This window comes from Neophocaena asiaeorientalis, unplaced genomic scaffold (genome assembly GCF_003031525.2).
Source record: "Neophocaena asiaeorientalis asiaeorientalis breed wild unplaced genomic scaffold, Neophocaena_asiaeorientalis_V1.1 scaffold78, whole genome shotgun sequence".
Classification (NCBI taxonomy): Eukaryota; Metazoa; Chordata; class Mammalia; order Artiodactyla; family Phocoenidae; genus Neophocaena; species Neophocaena asiaeorientalis.
In genome coordinates this window covers 12,903,441-12,925,166 of record NW_020175018.1, presented here as the reverse complement: position 1 = coordinate 12,925,166, position 21,726 = coordinate 12,903,441, and the positions used below count along the sequence as shown (strand labels likewise).

The following is a 21,726-nucleotide window of genomic DNA, read 5'->3' as shown; positions in this document are numbered from 1 at the left end:
ATTCATGGTGCAGTGGGACCATGATTTAGGTATCGTGATATATACTATGCAAGGGAGAGTCCAGCCCAGATTCGATTCCACCTGGATCAGGCACTGAGTGGATGCTAATTTGCTTAATCTATCCCCATTTGGCAAAAGTGAGATAGGATTGTGTAAGAGGCACACAGGACTAATTATATATGAGCCACAAAAACCGTGATACTTATTTAAAACATGAAGTTAAGGCAGATGTTCCCCCACCTCCCAGTGTAGGGAGCTTTTGCAAATACAAGTGAGGCTGGGCTCGTGCAGGCCCCTGGGAAGAACTGCTTTAGATGATCTGGCGAAAAGTCCCCAAAATGCCCCAAAGTAGACAAATAGGAAAAAGCCATCTAAAAGGTCACAGACGACTCAAAAGAGGCTGACCCTGTCAAACATGTATGGATTACAGTAAAGTGAGTAACCCAATATGCTTTTAGGCAAATTGGTTTTGAGGGGCTGGGATAGCTCCCCTGCCCCAGGAGGCCCTGATCCCAGATCTCTTCCCTCAGCCTCCCTAAATCTGAATCCCACTGTGCTGTTCTTTTCTGAGACTCAGTTTTGTCATCTGTAAAATGGGGATAAGACTACTCACCGCTTAGGGTTGTTAAAAGGATTAAGTCAGATGACAAGGGCAGGCACTTAGCCTAGTGCTTGGCACACAGTAGGTGCTCAATAAACAGCGGCCATCTCCTTATCATCATCACCATCAAAGCGGCCATTGAGGATGCTTGGGTTAGAGCAAAGTCTTCTGGGAGAGGTGGGGGCCTGAAGGAATCATGAGTACAGTAGACCCAGGGTTAGAAGCCGGCATGAGACCTTGGGGCCAGGAATCAGCCGGTCCGGCCTGGGCGTCTGGGTCCACCTGGGTGGCTGAGAGGCTGCCGGGCTTGCTCAGCAGTTGGTTCTTGCCCACAGGAGGCCCTGGCCATGAGGAAGGGGTGGCCAGGCCCAGCCCCTCCCGGGCGGCCATCATACCTTTTCGCTACACTTTCTGATGGTGGCTGTGAGCTCACTGACTACCATATCCACACACTTGATACTGGGCTCTTTAAGCTTCTGCACCTGCTTTTTCACTGTGGCTTCAAAAGCGAGGTCAGGTGTGAAGAGGCCTGTCCTGCACCCGGGGAGGAGGAGGGGAACAGGGGAGGAGCAGCCGGGGTGGGCGGGCGAGGAGAAGGAGGGCAGTGAAAGCCAAGCAGAGCCAGGGGCCAGGGTGGAGGATGGCACGGACACGAGGGAAGAGAGAGAGACACCGACACAGAGAAAGAGAGACAGAAGAGAAGACAATGTGAGCGTGGGACCTGGCCCTCCTGCCCACCTGGATCGGCACCTCCCAGATGCTGCCAAGCAACCCCCAGGGCTCTGAGGGTGTGGGAGGGGTCTGAGAGACCAAGCCCCTGCTCCATCCAAGGGCACTTACTGAGTTCATATTCTCTCCCCAGGGCTTGCCTCCCTCCTCTCCCCCACTCTTCAGCTACACCGAGCCTGCCCTCTCTCTCTTTGTCCTTTTCCTACGCCAACCTGCTGAGGAGCTGACCCAGGCCAGGACCCCACTCACCCACGTTCTGTTCAATTCTAGGTTTCCCAGAACCTCCTCCAAAGCCCAGCACCCTTCCCTATTCTCCACCAAGGTTGGTGCATTCAGCTGCCCAGGCTGTGCACTGCACAACTCCAGGGGGCTCCATTTCCATAGACTGCGGGGCAGATGATGCCTCCTGGAGTTGCTGTGTAGCTGCCTGATCGCCATTCTCCAGCTCCCTGCTCTACTCCTGCCCTTCCCTTTCTCCTCAAGGGGCATCCTTTGCCTCTCCTCCTAAGGAGTCTGGAGGAGCTCAGTTTGGAAAGACAGAGAGAGAGAAGAGGAAAGACAGAAAGAGTGGAGATGGTGATAGAGAGGGGCCAGGGCAGCAGTGGGGAGGGGAAAGGAAGGGAGTCTGGGGCACTGGACTTGGAGTCCAAAGCCTTGGCTCCAAGTAACAGCTCTGCCACCTCCTAGCTCATATGACCTCGGGCAAGTCACTTGATCTCCCGAGCCTCAGTTTTCCTGCTGTGAAGTGGGTGCCATCCTCCCTGCCCTGCCGTGCCCTCCTTGAGTGGTTCTGTGAGGCTCAAATGACATAGCAGAGGGGGCTCTGTCTCTGGAAGGCTGGATGTGGATGGAAGGGACGGGGAAGGTCCTGAGTGAGGGTCCTGAGTGAGGATGGCGTGAGATGGGGAAGATGAAGGACAGTGGGGAGTCAGGGTACCTGCTTGACCTGGGTCCTCTGAATGTTCCAGGTGTTCCAGGCCCCTAGGGCAGCACCCAAGAAGGTCCTGTACTTCATCTGTCTCCAGGGACAAGACTTCCCCAAGACCCCTCCCTGGAGCCCCCAAAGATGACCCCACCTCTGAGAGCAGGGAGGGGGCTCAGGGTCCCCTCTTCTCCCTGAGCTGGGGCAGCTCTTGGTGGGCTCTCAGGGCAAATTACCACCATCATACCTGTCTTTCCAATGTCTAATCCCTTGGTTCCCCTGGTCTGGGGGCCGGGGCTGGGTGAGGCCCGCTCAGAGAGTCCCCCTCTCCTGGACTGTGGTGGCCTGCCTCCCCCACCCCGCTGAGGTCTGTACATGCTACCAGGAGGCACTGGGGGAGGTGGGGAAGGAGCGCCTGGCAGCAGAGCAGGGCGGGGCAGAGGCAGGGGCTGGCCGGGCAGCTGGTTACCTTCTTGGTGCACTGTCTAACGGTGCTGATTAGCTCCGAGATAACCATGTCCACACACTTGAGACACGGTTCTCGGATCTTCTTCACCTGCTTTTTCACAATGGTCTCAAAGGCCATGTCTGGGGTAAAGAGCCCCGTTCTGAACGCCCGGAGCGGAAGAAGGGCACGGTGTCACAGACCGGCTCCTGCCAGGAGCACCAGGCCAGGGCCCCGCCCCGCCCCCCTGAGCTCTGCCCTCGGGGTCCTCCCACTACCCATGTCTGGACTTCAGTGTCCCCATCTGTAAAATGGGCAGGAGGGATTCTGATGAAGGCCTTTCAGTCGAAGCTTTTTTTTTTTTTTTCAGTCGAAGCTTTTTAGGGCAAGACAAGGTCTGCTTATAACTGTTGCATTTGTCCTGCTTTGTCTTCAGATTCTGCTCATACAAAATGTTCTATGGCTAGAAATGGTTTGAAAACTGTCAAACTGGGTTTTCTTTAAGAGCCTTTCTGGGAATAAAGCATTTTATTTTAAGACTAGGAAAGAGATTTTTTTTCTTTTCTGTGCCTTAGCCAATGCAGTCTGTAAATTCCATGCCAAACCTTGGAACTGAACCTGCATGAAAGCAGTGACATTTCAGTCTTGTTCACTGCCTGGCACATAGCAGGTGCTTTAAGTTTTCTTGTTGAATGGACAGTGTAGATCTGGGTCCCTGGAGTGGGGCTAAGCTTTTTAGGAACAGTCTATTTTCCAGCCTTTGTCCCGGCTCCACAGGCCTTGGGGCTGGCTAGCAGGAGGGAAGTGGGGTGGAATGGGGCCAACTTCGGGCTAATGGGACTGTGGCAGGGTCTGGGGGGTTGAGAGGCCTCATCCCATCATAAAAGGTTCACAGACTAACACCTGATGCACCAGCTCAGGCCCTACCCAGTGGTTTGGGCAGCTCTGTGCTGGATAGCACTGGGGGGAGCTGTCCTACCCTGGGAATGGGCAGGGGGCCCAAGCCCGAAGGGTGCTTCCCCAGCCACCTGTGCCTCGGGCTCTACCCCACTGTCCTAGCCTCCGGGCCGCTCCCAGGGACAAGCAAAGGAGGGTAGCAGGCTGCAGGTAGGGGGCTGGCCTGGGTCTCCCATCCACCTGCCCTATCCAGAGCCTGTCCAAGCTGGGAGCCAGAAAGTCAGGGTTGAGGAGATTGGGGACTAGGTAGGGCTCTTGGTCCTTCCTCAGGGAGGCTCACTCCATCACTCCCTCTGTCTCTGCACTAGACCCCTCCTGCCTTGCAGGGTTCAGCTCCCCTCCCCGGTCCCAATACGTGCCTAATGCCATGTATATTCTTGATGGCATAGCTGATCTCCCTTCGGAGTTCCTTCTCGTCAAACTCCATCTGTGTAGGAGACAAAGAGATGGCTGGTCAGGGCCTGTTCTGCTACCTGGGAGGTCAAACAGGGTCCACCTCACTCCCAGAGCTGGGCATCAGGGCCTTTAGTGGGGTCAGCACACGTACGCATGAGAGAGTCTTAGGTAGGTGGGTGGGAGGGTAGTCCTGAGCCCTCCTGCCCCTGGGGGGTCTGCCTACCTTGACCAGTTCAAAGGGGAAGCGCTCATGGAAGATCCGGTTGATGCGGGCTCCCCCCGACAGTTCATAGGTATCGATCTGGTCCCCTGAGCCCTCAATGCGCTTCTCAAAGTCTACAGCAAATTGCTGGACCATCCTGGGGAGAGAGTGGTATGACCTGAGGGGGCAGCAGCCGCCCAGGGCAGGGAGCCCTGGGAGAGCCCTGTGCTGAGAGGCTGCGGGGAGGGGAAGCCCCATGATGGGGAGTCAGGAGTTGGGGAGGGCCTCACTGCAGCAGAGCCTTGGTCTTGCGTGCTGGGTCATCAGGGCGGAAGTTCTTGTACTCCTCCACCTCCTTCTCAATGGACAGCAGCTGGCTCTGAAGCTTGTTCCGCAGCCCTGGCAGTGTGTCCCGGATGTGGTTTGTCAGTTGCTGGCGGTGGGGGCGAGGAAAGGGTTAAGGCCATGGTCACAGACCCAGAATGCCCACAGGATCAAGCAGGGGCCAGGATGTCTGGGGCCCATGTGGATGTGGTGAGGTGCAGAGCCACAGCCCTGCCCACTGCTGTCCTGCACACCAGAATGAAAGCTGCCTGAGGGCAGGGACTGGCACACAGTAGGTGCTCACAGAGGTGTATTAATTGAATGAATGAGTCAATAACTCCATTTTCAGTAGAAGCCAGAAATCTAGATTTTTATCTGAAATTGCCTGATCTTGACTAATTTAATCGTTTTAGACACCACAAGAGCCAGATGAAATGAATCAGGGGCAGTGATGGCTGGAAGACTGCCCCCTTGTGCCCTTTGGGTTTAAGGCCTCCCTTAAGGTAATTCTCAAGTTCTGAGGCTCACTCTGGTTAGGTCTCCACACGCAGTATCTCCCTGAACTGCAGAATGACCCTAAGAAACAGGTCTCATCACCATTATCACCATTTTACAGATGCAGAAATAGAGGCTCAGAGAGCTGGAGAGTCTTGGTGGGTGAGTGACAAAGCTGAGACTAGAACCCAGGTATGTGGCCTCCAGAGACCCCAGTTTTGTCCCATGCCACACTGCCTTCCTACTGTCAATACACATACACACACACACACCCCTCAGTAATTCTGGAAGCTCCATTCCAGATGGAGAAACATCCTAGGGAAGCCCCTGGGATCACCCCCTCCGCAGATCAGCCTCTCCCCATTTCAGAAGGAGCAAAGGTCTTTAGCCAACCATACTCCAATCCTAGCCCCCAAGCCCAAGCCCTTGTCAATGACACCGTCCACACAAGGTCTTGGACTTCCCTCCATTCTGGGGCGTTCCTAGGGCTCCCCTTCCTGGCCCCGGACAGGGAACGGTCAGCAAAGCTCTGGTGCTACCTCACTGTGGGACAGTGGGCAACCCTCACAAAATACGCTTAAATGATTCTGTTACGCTGGCTTCCCCAGGCCTCATCCTGGCCTGAGCCCCTACCTGGTTAAGGACCTTCTGCAGGTAGGGCGTGCCCATGCGGTCAGCCAAGTGGCGGTAGGAAGGGTGGGAGAGGAAGAACTTGCGTTCAGCAGCCAAGGCAGCCGTGATATCCTTCTTACCATCGATGTCCTTCTGGCTCCGGTTCACCACTCCAATGTAGCCTGTGGATGGGGTGGGGGTCAGGGGCAACCAGCCTTGCTGTGGGGGTGGGTCAGGTGTGTGGCCTGCCGACCTCTGCGCAGCGGGAGCAGCTTGTTCTCCAGAACATCACGGGCATCTGTGCCCTCGTCCATCAGGTCCAGCTTAGTGATGACCCCGATGGTGCGCTGACCTGGGGGTGGCAGGAGAGGGTTGTCTACATCTGCACTTGCCCTCACACAGGCGACCCCAGGCACTCCCAATCCCACCCCACTCCCCCATCTCCCAGCCCACTCCCTCCCTTACCCACTGCCTGCCTCTGCTCTCCCCACCTCATTCATTCTCCACAGTAGCCAAAATGATTTTTAAAGGCATAAATCTGATCCCACCCCTATTCGCTTAGACCCTCCAGTGGCTCCCCCTTACGCTGTGAATAGACCCCCAGGGCCTTGCGCAGCGGCTACCTGTGAAAACCTACCCTGGGGGTCCACCTCCTTGGCGACCTTGAGGGCATCAGAGTTGGCCAGGTCGGAGTTGGCTGGGGACACGGCCAAGATGAGGCAATTCTCCTTGGTGACGAACTGCATAAGCATGTCCCGGATCTGGAACTCGATGTCGGGAGGTTGGTCCCCCACTGGGACCTTGGTCATTCCGGGCAGGTCCACTAAGGTCAGGTTCAGCACTGGACAGGGCGGCGAGAAGGCGCGCTCAAGGCGAGGGGCGTGGCCGGGGGCGGGCGGATTAAGGAACAGGGCCGGGCTTAAAGAGGATCTGTTTGGGAGCGTGGCCGTAGGTGGGTGGGGTTAGGGAAACGCGAAGGGCTAAACGGAGGCCCGTTAGAGGCGCGGCCAGGGGTGGGCGGAGCCGTGGCAGTGTGGGACTGGGGTAGGACGCGCAGAGGAGGAGTCGCTGTGGGGGCGGAGTCTACAGGAGGAGTGAAGCCCTTGACGAGGTGCCAGCTAAGGGGCGGGGCCGATAAGACGGTTCCCAAGGGGCGGGGCTCAGAGACGGAGCCAAGAGGCTGGGGGCGGGGCCAGGGCCAGGTCTCCTCACCGTGCGGCGAGTAGACGCGGAGGTTGATGGGCACCGGAGAGATGCCCTTGTTAGTGCCAGTCACCCGGTCGGTCTCAGCCTCAATCTCCAGGCGCACCTCCTCGAAGTCGGTGAATTTCTTCCCCTTGCAGTGCAGGAACTCGGCATATTCTGCCCCAGAAGGAGGGGGGCAAGGGCGAGTAAGCATCATAATAGCCAGCACCCACCTGGGTCCAATCTTCCGCTGGGAAAAGACGCCCCCACACACAAACACACAAAACGTTGCTTTCTTCTCCCTCCCCCCACGCAAAACCACCTCTCTGTTACGCATTTTTATCCCCGCTGTTCGGATGGGGAATGAGGCCCAAAGAGGGGAAGCCCATACCTGTGGTAGCATTGACCAGCTGCAGGACCAGGGGGCGTCGGGTGACGATGCCAGATCCTCGGGGCAGGAAGTCCCTGCAGTGAGTTGGGGGTGAGAAGAGGGGCAAGGTCTGAGGAGGCTCCCTCTGTCCCAGGGGCACTTGTCCTGCCACTGGGAGCCCCAAAGCTTGCCCAAAGTTCCCTGTCACACCTTAGCCTAAGGGCTTCACTATGGGAAGAGGGCAGCTGAGAAAGGTGTAACAGATCACCCCCAAATCCTCTGGGTCACAGAATTTGTGCTTCTGAACTGGCTCCCAGACCTCTCTCAGGTCTGCCCTGTGTTAATTCTGAGCCAACAGGAAGTCCCTGCCCCAACCCAGCCACTGCCATTCAACTCAGGAGAAACTGAGGCATGGGGAGCCCCACCCCACGTGCCCAAGCGTCCAGTGGCCACAGAGTGGATGCCAAGGAAACGGAGTTGCACCTCCTCCCCCCCTTCCGCTGTGGGGAAAGGCAGCATCTCACTTCCCCTTCCCTGGCCCCATTTGGTTGGGGTTGAGGATGAGGGGGATGGGGGGAAGGAGGAGGCAAGGAAAAGAACTCATGCTCCTTAAGTACCTACTGCACGCCAGGCTCTTCGTGGGCAATATCTCCTGGACTCCACACAATAGCCTCATGAGGAAGACACTGTTATTATCCCCATTTTACAGACAAGGAAACTGAGGCTCAGAGACATTCAGGTTGCCCAGCCAGTATCTACCAGACCCTGGGCACAGATCTGTTTGACTCTCTGGTGAAAGTTTTCTGCCCTTCAACTCCCTGAAGACCCAGCTCCCTTTTTTTTTTTTTTTTTGCGGTACGCGGGCCTCTCACTGTTGTGGCCTCTCCCGTTGCGGAGCACAGGCTCCGGACGCGCAGGCTCAGTGGCCATGGCTCACGGGCCCAGGCGCTCCGCGGCATGTGGAATCTTCCTGGACCGGGGCACGAACCCGCGTCCCCTGCATCGGCAGGCGGACTCTCAACCACTGCGCCACCAGGGAAGCCCCCCAGCTCCCTTTGAAGGACTGGACTGAGGCGTCCCAAATTCACCTCATGCCCCTAGACCTGATGTCTATTCCTCAGACATCTGCTGTGTCAACTTCAGCAGTCCTTTCAGCTAACTCTTGAGGGTGACACTTCTCTCTGTCCTGTCAGCTCTTCTCATCTCCCCACCCACGCAACCACGGCCCCACCCAGGCCAGCACAAGAAGGAGGGTGGAGGCCTCTCCAGGGATCAGGCTCTTGGGATCACAGTTATGGGATTCCCAGGACTCAGGAAAGGGGGGAGGAGGCCAGAGCTTGAGGGACCACAGAGATCTGGCCAGTCACCTCATTCATGGAGAGGCACATGGAGGCCCAGGAAGGGGAAAGGATACACTCAAGATCCTATAAGGGGGACTTCCCTGGTGGCGCAGTGGTTAAGAATCCACCTGCCAATGCAGGGGACACGGATCCGAGCCCTGGTCTGGGAAGATCTCACATGCCACGGAGCCACTAAGCCCGTGTGCCACAACTGCTGAGCCTGTGCTCTAGAGCCCGCGAGCCACAACTACTGAAGCCCGTGCACCTAGAGACCGTGCTCCACAACAAGAGAAGCCACTGCAATGAGAAGCCCGCACGCCACAACGAAGAGTAGCCCCCGCTCGCTGCAACTAGAGAAAGCCCGCGTGCAGCAACGAAGACCAAACACAGCCAAAAATAAATAAATAAACTAAAAAAAAAAAAGATCCTATAGGGCTGGAACACAGCCAGATCACGAACATGGATCCCCTGCCCCCAGCCCAGAGCCTGACCCGGACTCACAAAGCAGGTTTGGGGCAGAGGGTTTGGGGACAACAGAGTAGGCCCAGGTTTCTGGGTTCAAGGCCTCATCTGGGGGCCCTGGGGAGGCCTCTTTCATCCCCTGTTCTCACCTTGCCCCACCTCTGGGGAGAGCAGAGGCTAATGGGGAGGAGTCAGCCACCTTATGGGGAAGGAGAATGATAAATCCTGCATTTATCCATCATTTCTAGGTGCCAGGCAAATGCTTTTCATTTGTGCAAGACTCTGAGCTTCAGAAGGGTGGGCTTGCATCTTTCCGTCTGTCGCTGTATCCCATGGCTCAGCACAAGGCTTAGTACACAAGACGTCCTTAATAAATGGGCACTGAATTCCCAAGTCCTCAAAAAGTGCTCTCATATGGAAATGATCATTTTACAGATGAGGCAACTGAGGCTCAGAAAGGTGAAGTGACTTGGCCAAGTTCACCCAATGAGGAATGGCAGAGCTGGGATTCAATCCTGGTGCTGTTGGACTCCAGAGCCTGCAAACTTTCCCATCAAACTCTGCTGCCTTCTAAACCTGAGGAGCCAGACTTGGCTTTTTACGTAATTCAATTAAATTCAGTCTAGAATATATTTGGGAGCAGCTGCTCTGTGCCAGGCTCTGTGCTGGGCCCTGGGGATGGGAGGAGATGAGTCAGACAGTTCCCACCCCGAGGAGCTCACAGCATGGTGGGAGAGACAGAAGTAAACAGATAATGCAATGCAATGTGACATGTGCTGGAATGGAGGTGCACCAGGCAGCACAGAGAGGGAGGTGATTAACTGGGGGCAGGGGGAAGCGAGCAGGGTGGGAGCTTCCTGTCTCTGTCTCTCCCATCCTTTATTCGCTGATGCCTTTGCAGGGGTGACCCCCTAGTACTTGGGATCCCTCAGGGCTGTGGAGGTAGGACATCTATTCTCACAGAGGCTGGGGTGGGCCTGGGGGTCTGGGGTCTACCTTATTCCCCACCAGCTCCTCACCCAGCAGTACCATGGCAACAGTAGTTGCCATGGAAACTGCAGGAGGGTTTGGGAAGGATGGGACTCCCCACAGAGAGCCCCCTCCCCATGCAGAGACATGAACCTTCCCTGGAGCTCTTCCCTGAGAGCACCCCTCCGCCCCCCACACCAATGGGCCCACTTGGCCCTGGCAGGCCAGAGGGGTGGAGGTCCCTGAGGTGCCACATAGAGGGTGTGGGGAGCCCAGGGCCCAGCTGGAGGGGTGGTCAAGGGTCTGCGCCAGCCTGCTCTGAGTTGCTGCCTCCCAGGGCTACTTAAAGGACAAGCAGCTTATGGGAAGCTGAGATTAGAGCACAGGGCCATGTGTGGGAGAAGAGCGCCTCCTCAGACCAGGATCTCCCAGGGCCGGGGTGGGGATGGGGTGCCCAGGTGGGGAGGGGCCCCATCTTGGCCCTGGCCCAGGTTCTCAAAGGGAGGCCCTCACACAGTCTGTGTCAGAGTTCCCCAGGCGCCTGTTCAAATGCACATTCCTCTGACAAGCTTTCAGAATCTCGGGGTGGGGGGGTGGGGCAGGGGAGGGGAGGAGGGAATCTGGATTTTAAACACGATCCCCATATGATTTTCATGTTCCTGTCAAGTTTAAGGATCACTGGCTCAGTGGTGAGGAGCCAGTGCCAGGCAGAGGCCCTGGGTTCGAATCCTGCCTTGGCCATTCCCCGGCCTGGTGCCCCCGGGGCAAGTTGCTTCATGCTCTGGGCCTCAGGGTCCTCAGCTGTAAACTACATGATCTAAACTGGGCATCATATACTACCACACATGGCTGTGGGAGGATCCTTGGAACCCTTTCACCAAAAGAGCTTAGCCCATGCCTGGTACATAGTAGGCGCTCAGCAGTTGGAGGGGCCTGTCAAGGAGGTCCTCCTGTCCTCGGTCTCTTCCCTCGGAGGCTCCCCAAATTTCAGCAAGGAATCCAAGATCCTGAAGAGCTCTCTGCCTCACCTCCTTCGGGCACTGAATTGGATCTTGGGATTCTGACCACAGAATGTTGGGTGGAAACGATGGACATCAAGGAGGTGCAGTTTTCAGAGAACATCTCACTCCCCTGTCATTATCCAGAGGGTGGAACAGAGGCCCACAGAAGGGCAGGGAGCTGTGAGGCCACACAGCAATGGGAGAGGTAGGAGAGGTGGCCAAGATGGGACGAGCACCGGGAGGCCGGCTCTCCAGCCCCACATGCCTGGACAGGCAGTGACAAACACCGGCTGGTTCCCATGTCCAGACTGAGCGCCTTGCTCCCTGTTGGATTCCCACGCTGGGCACAGGCTGGGCTACGGCAGGGGCTCAGGCAACACTGGTAGGAGCGAGCACGGCTGAGCGGCTCCACAGCTCCTGCCTTTCAACCGGAAAGGCTGCCCCACGCCCTCTGTTAAAGTGTACCTTGGTACCTCCCCACTGGGGATTCAGGCCTGATCTGGCTTCCAGCCAGAGCCCCCCCTGCACCTCCCACCCAGCTCCTGGTTAGCCTGAGGGAGGACAGAACAGGTGCCCAGAGAAAAGTGTGCCGGGCCCACCAGCCTCGAGTGACATGTGGAAGGGGTGGATGGTGACAGGCCAGCCCCTCCCACTCATCCTGGACAGATGGTGGTTTCCCGGGGAGGCCTTGCCTTGCCATCTGCAGAAGTACCTTCAAACCTGAAGCACAGGGAGGATGAAATAAACACGTCTCACGACCTCCAGGCACTACATACTCCCTGTCTGAATTGGCTCTGTCACCCCAGAGGGGCCTGGAGAAATTACACCAAAGGGCCGAAGTGACCCCACCCCTACTCTGGTGTCCGAGATCCGGGACTATTGCTCTGGAACCCTGGTTTCCGGGTCCTGCTGAATGTAAACAACAGCAGAAAGTAGCATGCTTGGTCTGGCGTGTACCCAGCGGCAGTCATCCTTATAAGTCTCTTGTTTCCTGGGCTCTGATGTCAGACGGGCCAGGCGTTGGATGTCAGAGCTGCCACTTAGGAGCTGTGTGGCTATGGACAAATGACCAGGCCTCTCTGAGCCTCAGTTTCCTTATCAGTAAAATGGGTTTCTGTGAGGCTTATATAAATTAATGCCTGAATAAATGGTAGCATTGATTATAAATATAACTTGTTGAGCAATCTGAGAACACAGGCTGGGCTCCCACAACCATGTCACCAACTGATGCAGCAGGGAGGGAGTTGGAAGGTGGATCTCCTGGGGGCTGGCCGGAAGAGTGGACGGAGGCTAGGATATTTCCTGCCAAACCTTGCCTTGGAAGTGGAAGGCAAGCGGGCCAGGCAGGCTGTGAGATGCCCTCTGAAGCAGGGATCCAGGGTGGATGTGAGGGAGTGGATGGGCCAAGAAACACAGTGGGGAGGAGGTGAGGCCAGGCAACAAGTCCTGCTCTGTTCCTGCTGCCCCAGGAGGTCCCAGGCCGGCCCACTTCGTAGCACAGCCCATGAATTTCCAGCTGAGGTTTGAACATTTTAGGGCAGCCCTGGCCTTAGCTTCCCCTGATATTCTGATGTCCAGTAAACAGGGTTGGTCCTGTTTACCACTGTATTCCCAGCACCCAGCTCGGAGCCTGGCACTGAGCGGGCACTCGGGACACCCCTGTCGACCGAAAAAATGATTTGATGAAGCTCCTACAGTTTTCCCACCATCGCCCTCATTGCACAGATGTGGAAATTGAGGCATAAAAAGGGGAAGAGTGTTGCCCAAGTTCACAGTGCAAGTTGGCGACAGGGTAAGACTGGTGCCCAGGACTCTGGACTCCAAGCCCGGTGCTCTCTCCACAACATCCATTTTCTCTATTAAAGAAAATTCCCGTGCGCCACAACTACTAAGCCTGTGCTCCAGAGCCTGTGAGCCACAACTCCTGAAGCCCAGGCACCTAGAGCCCATGCTCTGCAACAAGAGGCCACTGCAATGAGAAGCCCGTGCACCACAACGAAGAGTAGCCCCCACTCACCGCAACTAGAGAAAGCCCGAGCGCAGCAACAAGGACCCAACGCAGCCTAAATAAATAAGTAAAATAAATTTTTAAAAAATGTTAAAAATAAATTAATTAATTAATTTTAAAAATAGAAAACCTGTGATCTTTCCTTCCACCTTATCCTTCCATCCTTCCTACATTTCTTCTTTGCTTCTTTCCTTCCTGCCTCCCTCCCTTCTTTCCTCTTTCCTTTCCTTCAAGTGTTGATGACTTTATACTCTCAAAATGAAAATCAATTTCTCTTTTGCCTGTACCTTAAAAAATCATATGTTCTCCCTTTAAAAAAACTTTCGACTACTATATATAAAATAGATAACTAATAAGAAACTACTGTATAGCACAGGGAACTTTACTCAGTACTCTGTAATGACCTATATGGGAATAGAATCTAGAAAAAGAGTGGATACATGTGTATGTATAACTAACTCACTTTGCTGTACGGCAGAAACTAACACAACATTGTAAATCAACTATACTCCAATAAAAATAAATTTAAAAAATTAAAATAAAATTGAAAATTTTTTTCCGCAAAATAAAATGTTGAGATGGCCAAGAAGCACATGAAAAGCTGCTCAACATCACTAATTATTAGAGAAATGCAAATCAAAACTACAATGAGGTGTCACCTCACACCAGTTAGAATGGCCATCATCGAAAAATCTACAAACAACAAGTGCTGGAGAGGGTGTGGAGAAAAGGGAACCCTCTTGCACTGTTGGTGGGAATGTAAACTGATACAGCCACTATGGAGAACAGTATGGAAGTTCCTTAAAAAACTAGAAATAGAATTACCATACGATCCAGCAATCTCACTACTGGGCATATACCCTGAGAAAACCATAATTCAAAAAGACACATGCACCCCAATGTTCATTGAAGCACTATTTACAATAGCCAGGTCATGGAAGCAACCTAAATGCCCATCGACAGACGAATGGATAAAGAAGATGTGGCACATATATACAATGGAATATTACTCAGCCATAAAAAGGAACAAAATTGGGTCACTTGTAGAGACGTGGATGGATCTAGAGACTGTCATACAAGTGAAGTAAGTCAGAAAGAGAAAAACAAATATCATATATTAACACATACATGTGGAACCTAGAAAAATGGTATAGATGAACCGGTTTGCAGGGCAGAAATAGAGACACAGATGTAGAGAACAAACATATGGACACCAAGTGGGGAAAGCGGCGGGGGTGGGTGGTGGTAGTGGTGGAATGAATTGGGAGATTGGGATTGACATATATAGACTAATATGCATAAAATGGATAACTAATAAGAACCTGCTGTGTAAAAAATAAATAAAATAAAATTCAAAAATTCAAAAAAAAAAAAGAAATTGCTGTTTCCAGCTATTGAGTCAGAAAAATAAATAAATAAATAAAATGTTGAAAAAATAAAAAGCAACCAACACCGCAACACCTGGGGCTCACCACTGTAAACATTTTATCATTTATAATAATAGTCACGGCAAACACTGATGCATTGTAGACTGCTGGCCAAGGACTCTGCCGGGGGCTTTAAAATCTGCATCATCACGAGGTTTCTTTCGGGGGTGATGGAAGTGTTCTAAAATTAGATTGTGATGATGGTTGCACAAGTCTGTAAATATGCTAAAAATCATTGAAGTGTGCACTAAAAATGGGTGAATTTTACGGCATGTAAATTATACCTTGATAAAGCTGTTTAAGAAATCTGCATCCTCTCGTTTGATTCTCGAATGGCTGTGTGAGGTTGGCATGTCCAGTTTCCCCAACTTAAAGGGGAAGAAACTGAGGCTCAGAGAGATGAAGTCAGGTGCCCCTCACGTGCCCACTTGTGCCCGGGGCTCTGAGCCACACTTGGGTAGTGGCTCTGCTTGTCTAACAGCTCAGCACAAACTTTTCCCAAGTCGCTCAATACAGAGCTACATCTGGATCCTTATTTCTTATCACCAGCAGCTTGCTGTGAAGGAATCTCAGCTCCACCACTAAATTATTTCCCTGCTCCTAACCTCAGTTTCCTCATCAGTGAAATGGGACACAATCCAGCAGCTCCCTCCTAGGGTTGTTGAGGGGATGCCTTGAGATCCTGGCTGTAGAAGGATCTAACAGATCTAACAGAGTGCCCATTGCTGATGCCATGAGCCACCTGAGTGCCCATCATGTGCTAGGTGCCTGTGTGTGCTAGAGAGCATTGCATTCACCTGCTGAGATGTTTCTCCCCGTCCCGGCTGGTGGCCTTGTTTCCCTGTGCTAAGACCAGTGATAAAAGAGTGACGCAGTAATGAACAGGTAAAATGTTCATAGTAACCCTGGTTGGAACTCGCTCTCAGCCCAAGGCCATGGCCCTCTTTCTCCCTCTATGGTCCCTCATTCTGGAAAAACTGAGCCCTACCATACACACGGAGGTCATGGGCTGGAGGGTGATCAGGAAAGGCATCCTGGAGGAGGTGTTGGCTGATGTGAGCCTTGGAGGTTGAGCCAGTGAAGGAAGAAGACAGAGGTGTGGTGAAGAGCCTTCCCGGAAGAGAACAGCACATGCCACGGCACTCAGGAGAGTGAGAGGGATGGCCCATTTCCCCATGAACTGCAAGATACCCAGGTGGCCCAGGAGGGAGCGGCTGGAGGGGAATTCAGGCTGGGTAAGGCAGGCCTCAGGGTCCCAACTCAGGAGCTAGGGCTCTGGTTGGAGGGCAGGGGGGCTAAGGAGGGCTTCCAGCAGAGGGGATCAGATTGGGAAGCCACAGAGAGTTCTGTGCTGTCAGATGGAGAATGGCAAGAGAGGCAGATGCCCCAGGTGCTAAGACAAAGGTGGTGGTGGCCAAGGTAGAGAGAGGGGGGTGGACTGGGACAGAATACACAGGGCTTGTAGACTGAATGGATGGAGAGGATGAGAGAGGAGTGGGGAGCTGATCCCGGGGCCTCTGGCCAGGGCACTGGGAAGATGCCATTTCAGTGACTGTCTCAAAACCTTCCAAGGCCAATATTCCTCTTTTTCCTGTTGCGTGTAGTAATTCCAAGTTGCTAGAGCTGACTGCTGCAAACAGTTCATATTCCCTAGCCAGATTTCAGTCCAGGGAGGGGGTAAGAGTGCCCGAGAGACAACCAGAGAGAGCAGAGGAGGAGAAGCTGAGGTGTATGGAGATGTAGGCACATGGGTTGGGGTGAAGATGGTGGACATTCACACGGAGGCAGGAGACCTGTGCTGGTTCCTGTCCTGCCTCTGATTCCACCGCTGTGTGGCTTCAGGCAGGTCCCCTACCCTCTCTGTGCCATTTCACCACCTGAAAACTTGGGATGATGCCCCTCCTACTAACAGGTTGTTGGTTCCAAGAAGACAATAATCAGCGCTGCCCTTGGACCTGGGGAATGGGGGCCCTGACCTTGCACCCCATCCCAGTTGAGATCTCCGGCCTCACCACCCCCATGAAGCATGGGGTTCCCAAGGACCAAGGGAAGGTGCCCAACTGGAGCCTGTGCACCCCTCCTAGGGGTCTCAAGCCTACCTCTAGCTTCTGTCCCCACTGGGGGCGGCCCTCGCTTCGGGGAGGCAACCCTGGGGGGCTAAGGGGGATCCTTTCTGGGGACGGGGATGGAGCTGGAATATGAAGGTGGCCTGGAGAGAGACGCTTCCCATCCCATCACAGAGCTCGGAGGAGTCTGAAATTCGATATTCAACACCAGCCTGCCAGGTTGCGTTGAAGGTGTGTTTGTTAAGGTGGGAGGGCAGAATGTATTGTATTTAGCAATTCCTTAGCTTGATTTATAACAGGAGTATTTAGACCTACGGCACGTGGGCTCCACTTCTGCTCTTGTTCCGGGGCTGATAACACCACGTCCGTGAATGGCTGCCTCCGCTCCCGCCCCGCCCCTCCTCACCCGCCCGCCAGGTTCCGACCCTCCGACCCCAGCCAAGGCCTGGGAAACTCGATTCTCCTGGCGCCGGGATCAGCTGCCGTCTGCCAGAGTCACCTTTCATTCCCAGCTCCTTGAGGCCACTGGGTGGGGCGGGGGTTTGGGGAAGACGTCCTCTGGCGGCGCTGAGCACGCGGGTCTGGCTGTGGGCGCGTGGCAGGTGCGCGCTCTGAGCAGGGAGACGGGGAGTGTGGCTGCCCGGCAGCATCGCGGGCTCTCTGGGTGGGGATGGCTGAAGGGCCGGCAGTGCCTCCCCGACCCTCCCGGTCTCACTGTGACCTCTGCTCCTCACTGCCCTTCGTCCGGGTTCTCAGACCCACTGGGCTCCCTCCCACCTCGGGCCTTTGCTCAGGTGGGACCCTGCACCTGGAGTGTGTGTTCACTCCTTTGCCTGACCAAGTCCTATTTTTACTCAGGCCCAGACTTAAATGCTCAAATGCCTTCCCGGGCCCCCTGACGACTCCCCTCCCTTCAAAATCGAGGCTCCCGGTACCCTTTTTCCAACACACAACAAAAGAGCTCTTTGTGTGATGTAGCGTCTGTCTGTCCTGCTCAGCTGTGAGCCCCCTCCCCCGCAGCCCCCCCTCCTCCAGAATAGGGGTAGGTCTGGCTTCTTCAGAGCTGTATCCTTAGGGCCTGGCAGTTGCAAGTGCCAAGGAGATGTCAGTTCTCTCTGCCCCCTCCAGTCAGTGACTTTCTACTTTTGATGTCTCAATTATCCCCTAATCATCTTTGGCCTCAGTCTCCAAACCTGGGAAATGGGACCACTAAGATGTAGCCCGAAGTGTTCAGAGGAAGCGACAGATCTTAGTAGTGGGGAGTGGGCTGTCCCCCATGGCAGGAGCTGGGGCTGACCAAGAGAGGGGCTCTCTGAGGCCAGAGACCAGCACAAGTGTGTGCTGGGACGTGAATGCAGAGAAAGGGGCAAGGGGATTGGTAGGAGGCAGGGAGCCTGAGCAGGGGTAGGCAGAGTCACCAGGGAAACCCAAAACACTACCCCTAGGCTGCCCCGTGGGCTCTGGGCAGAGGCTCACTCCCCAGCCTCCCTTCGCTATCCTGGCTAGAGGAGATTCTCCCACCTCCACCCTCACCCTGGCCCTCCTCCCAGCTGGTACCTATGCCCAGGCAGGAACAGAATGGGTGCATCCTCTGTGCCAGACCTTACCCCGAGTGCTTCACGGGTATGACGTCAACACTCATCACAATCCCATGAGGGAGGTGCTATTATTATCCCCATTTTACAGATGAGGAAATAGCAGCCAAGCAGGGTTTAAGAAACATGCCCAATGTTGCCCAGCTTGTAAGTGGCAGAGGTAAGCTACAAACCCAGGTCTGATTCCAGAGCCTGAGCGCTCAGCCCCTCTACCACACTCCCACTGGCCTTGGCCTCCCCAGGTGCCAAACGGGAGGGAAGGTGGGCACTGCCCAAATGTCAGCATGCCTGGGCACCAAAGTGAATAAGGCCAGGGGCGTCAGAGGCTGGAAGCCTGTCCCAGGACACCAGACTTGACGCTGGATGGGTATTGCGGGGAGGGGCACGCAAGGGAAACCTAGGGCACCAGACATCTGCTCACAAAATGCTGGGGTGTCCTGGGGCCCACACATACTCCTCTGTCTGCACTTACCCCCAAGATGATCTCATCTATGCTCACGGGTTTACATCCCATCTCTTCCAAATTTATATTTCCAGCCAGCCTTCCCCCTGAGCTTCCGACTTGCATCACCACACTGCCCACCTGACATGTCAGACTCAAAGAGTTCAAAACCAAACTCCTGATCTTACCCCCAGCCCCCCAACTGGCTCCTCCCGTACTCTGTTAATGGCGCCAACACCCACCTGTGGTCAAAGGTGCGGAAGTCATCTTGGATTTTTCTTTCCTCACCTTCCACATCCCATCCATCAGCAGGTTTTGTGGGACTTTCCTCCAAAATACATCCTGAACCCCACAGGTCTCCCCCTCTCTCTGCTAAAGCCCTGGTCCAGGCCCTGTCACCTTTGCCCACCGCAGCAGCCTCCTCATGTGTCTCCTGCCCCCCTTCCCAAGTCACATACTTGCTGAATCAGCTCAAGTCACTCCATTACTTAAAAGCTTCTGATAATAATGAAAACAAACGCAGCTCCTCAGCATAATCTGAGGGCCTTGTAGATCTAGCCCCAGCCTACTCCCTGATGCTGTGTCCGCTTTGCTCACAAAACACCAGCCCCAGTGCTTCCTTTCTGTTCTTCAAACACACCAAATTCATTACTGCCCCAGGACCTTTGCATTTGCTGTTCCCTCCACCTAGAATGCTCTCCCCAGATAGTCACGTGGCTTCTCATCCCTCAGTTCTCCTCTCAGATGCCGCCACCTCCTAGAGACCTTCTCTGACCTCCCTGTGGAAAGTGGCCCTTTTCCCTCCCAGCATTGACCCCATTCCCCAGTTTTCTTCTTCATATATCTGCTGAATGACTCAATGAATTAGCCTCAGTTTTCCCTTCTGTAAAAGGGGGACAAAGAAATAGCATAGACCCAGACCAGTCCTAGCGGGGTCCTGGGCAGCTGGTTGGGTCACCTCCATTGCAGAGCTGACAACAGGGTCCTCCTTGTTGCCCGGGAGCCCGGGCTGGCCTGGAGCAATCTTTGCTTCCTCTGTTGTATTTTCCACTTCCTCTCAATGGGGGGTTGACTCCCGGGAAGCCCCAGGAGGCAGAGCCACTGTTACCATGCTTATGCGTCTGGGGACCTAGTCCTAGGTAGAGAGGCTGGGACCCATGACAGACCAGGCAGGGCTGGCTGGGGGCCCCGGTGAACTTCAGTTTCCCGACTGCACTCCAACACCGGCCTCCTCACTAGCTTTCATGAGGATCAAGTAATGCTTCCCTGCTCACTCCTCCGCCTCAGGCCCAGTGACCCCTGCTCTGCCCCTGGCCTGTGTCTGTACACCCCGTGCATCCTGCAGGGCCACAGTCAAACGGTATTGGGTTGTGAGAGGGCCCAGGCCTCCTGGGGCAGAATCCACATCTCACTCCACCACTCAACAAGCAAACAGTTCCCCAAGTCAGCTGTGACCAGGCTGGCCTGCTGTGCTCTCTACTTACTGGCACCTTTCTCTGCTGGACAGTGAACTCCAGAAGGGCAGGGGCCTGGTCTGTACTGGCACATGAAGGCCCCAAACCTAACTGACAATCAACACCTCCCTCCCACGTGTTTACAAAAGGGGGCTTTTATACCCATGAACTCACTGGAGCCCCACGGCCACTGTCTCAGGAAGGCAAGGCAGCAGCTGTCAGTCTGCCCATCACTCAGATGGGGAAAATGGGGACCCACACCCCTGCACGTCCCTTTGCTCAGTGCAGAGCTGGGCTCTTAGAGGCTGTGCAGGCTCCAGATTGGAGTCTAATAGATGCTGTCCTTCCTGGCCCTGTGACCTTGGACATGGCCTCTAACCTCAGTGTCTCAGTTTCCTCACCTGCAGGATGGGCATCATGGTACCTGCCTCATGGGGCTGTTGCGACCCATCCCATATTGCATGGCATGGGGCACATGGGAAGGGCCCAGCAGGTGGGAGCAGAGGTCACCTTCCCCTCTGTGCCCCCTGCCTAGAGCACGCAGCAGGCACAGAGCAGGCGTTCAGCAGATGTCCAGTGGCTGAAAGGCAGGCCTATGGCTTGTACACTGGAAAGTTCTGGGTGTCCACGAGTGCTATATAAAGCACGAAGACCCCGGGGCTTTATTGTCTCCAGGGTCCTCCCACCCCCTCACTCTGACAGCCAGGCGTAGGGACGGGGACCATCTGTGTGTCTCTTGCCTGTGCCTCTGCTGCTCTGGGCGGTCACGTGACTAGGAGGGAGGTTCTTTGGGAGCCCGTCCCTGGGAGACAGACGGCGTCCCCCTCTGCTGACCAGATGGGGCTGGCCGCCCCCCCAGATTCATAGCTCCAGGCAGGATCCTTCCCTCTCATCCCTGGGGTTGACACTGGGCTTCCCAGGTCATTTGTGGGGCAGGAACAACCACCTGGTCCAACTGTCCATATTAGAGATGGGGAAACTGAGGCTCTGAGAGGGCAGTGACTCGCCTGAGGTTTCACAGCAGAAGCTGGCTTGGACCCAGGATGTCTGGCCTGGAACTGCTGTCCCTCTGAGGGCGAAAGCCTCTACCTGCCTCCCTCTCCCACATGTCGTTCGCTTCTTTAGCCATGAAGGTCATTGGCACAAAGCTAGGGTTTCTGAAGAAGGCGAGGGAGGGAGATGACACAGTGGGCCGGTCAGTGTCAATTCTCCCGCACCCCCCTCAGTCTGCCCAGCCCCCACTCGGTCTCCAGCACCGGGCCGAGAGCGTCATCCTCTCTCTCTCCTTCTCAGCACCCGAAAAAGCCGCCTCCGCCTCCCCTTTCTTGGGGGACCCTGGGGTGGGGGTCACGACCCTGCCTGCCTCCCTAAACCCAGGACACCCTTTGTCTTTGTGGTTGCCCCTGACTCCTTGCCACCCGGCCCTCCCAGCGCCTTGTGGGATCAGAGACAGGAGGGGGATTAGGTTGTGCAAATGGCTCCCCCCTCCCTGCCATCCTGCCTCCCTGTCTTAGTCATCTCTGCACTCCGCCGCCTTCTCCCTCCATTACAATCCCTCTGCCAGGCCAAGGGGAGAACGACATTGACAGGTGCCCCCACCCAGGGGCGGCGGCGGCGGGGCAAGGGGCCGGCTGCTCAGTAAAGGATCAGAATCGGTTTCTCCCCTACCCCGTCCTCTTCCTCATCCTGCAACCCGCGCCGCCCCCCTCTTCCGCGCTGCGCAC

General features: G+C 55.1%; 1 protein-coding gene across 16 annotated transcripts in view; it reads right to left on the bottom strand.

Annotated features, from left to right (window-relative positions):
* The window catches only part of DNM1 (dynamin 1), a 44,242-nt gene that overhangs the window by 21,781 nt on the left and 735 nt on the right, over positions 1-21,726 (bottom strand). For 14 of the 16 annotated variants that reach the window (XR_003005637.1, XR_003005640.1, XR_003005639.1 and 11 more), the window contains exons 2-10: positions 7,260-7,333; positions 6,896-7,045; positions 6,321-6,524; positions 5,937-6,035; positions 5,705-5,865; positions 4,543-4,685; positions 4,274-4,409; positions 4,014-4,081; positions 2,722-2,860 (exon numbers count right to left, since the gene is read on the bottom strand). Coding sequence is in view for 12 of the 16 variants with exons in the window: in XM_024762733.1 (XP_024618501.1) it covers positions 2,722-2,860; positions 4,014-4,081; positions 4,274-4,409; positions 4,543-4,685; positions 5,705-5,865; positions 5,937-6,035; positions 6,321-6,524; positions 6,896-7,045; positions 7,260-7,333 (1,174 nt within the window). In the remaining 4 variants the exon portion in view is untranslated. Of the gene's footprint in view, positions 1-996; positions 1,136-2,721; positions 2,861-4,013; positions 4,082-4,273; positions 4,410-4,542; positions 4,686-5,704; positions 5,866-5,936; positions 6,036-6,320; positions 6,525-6,895; positions 7,046-7,259; positions 7,334-21,726 lie in introns of all 16 variants that reach the window. The other 2 variants (XM_024762739.1, XM_024762740.1) reach the window with 1 other exon arrangement.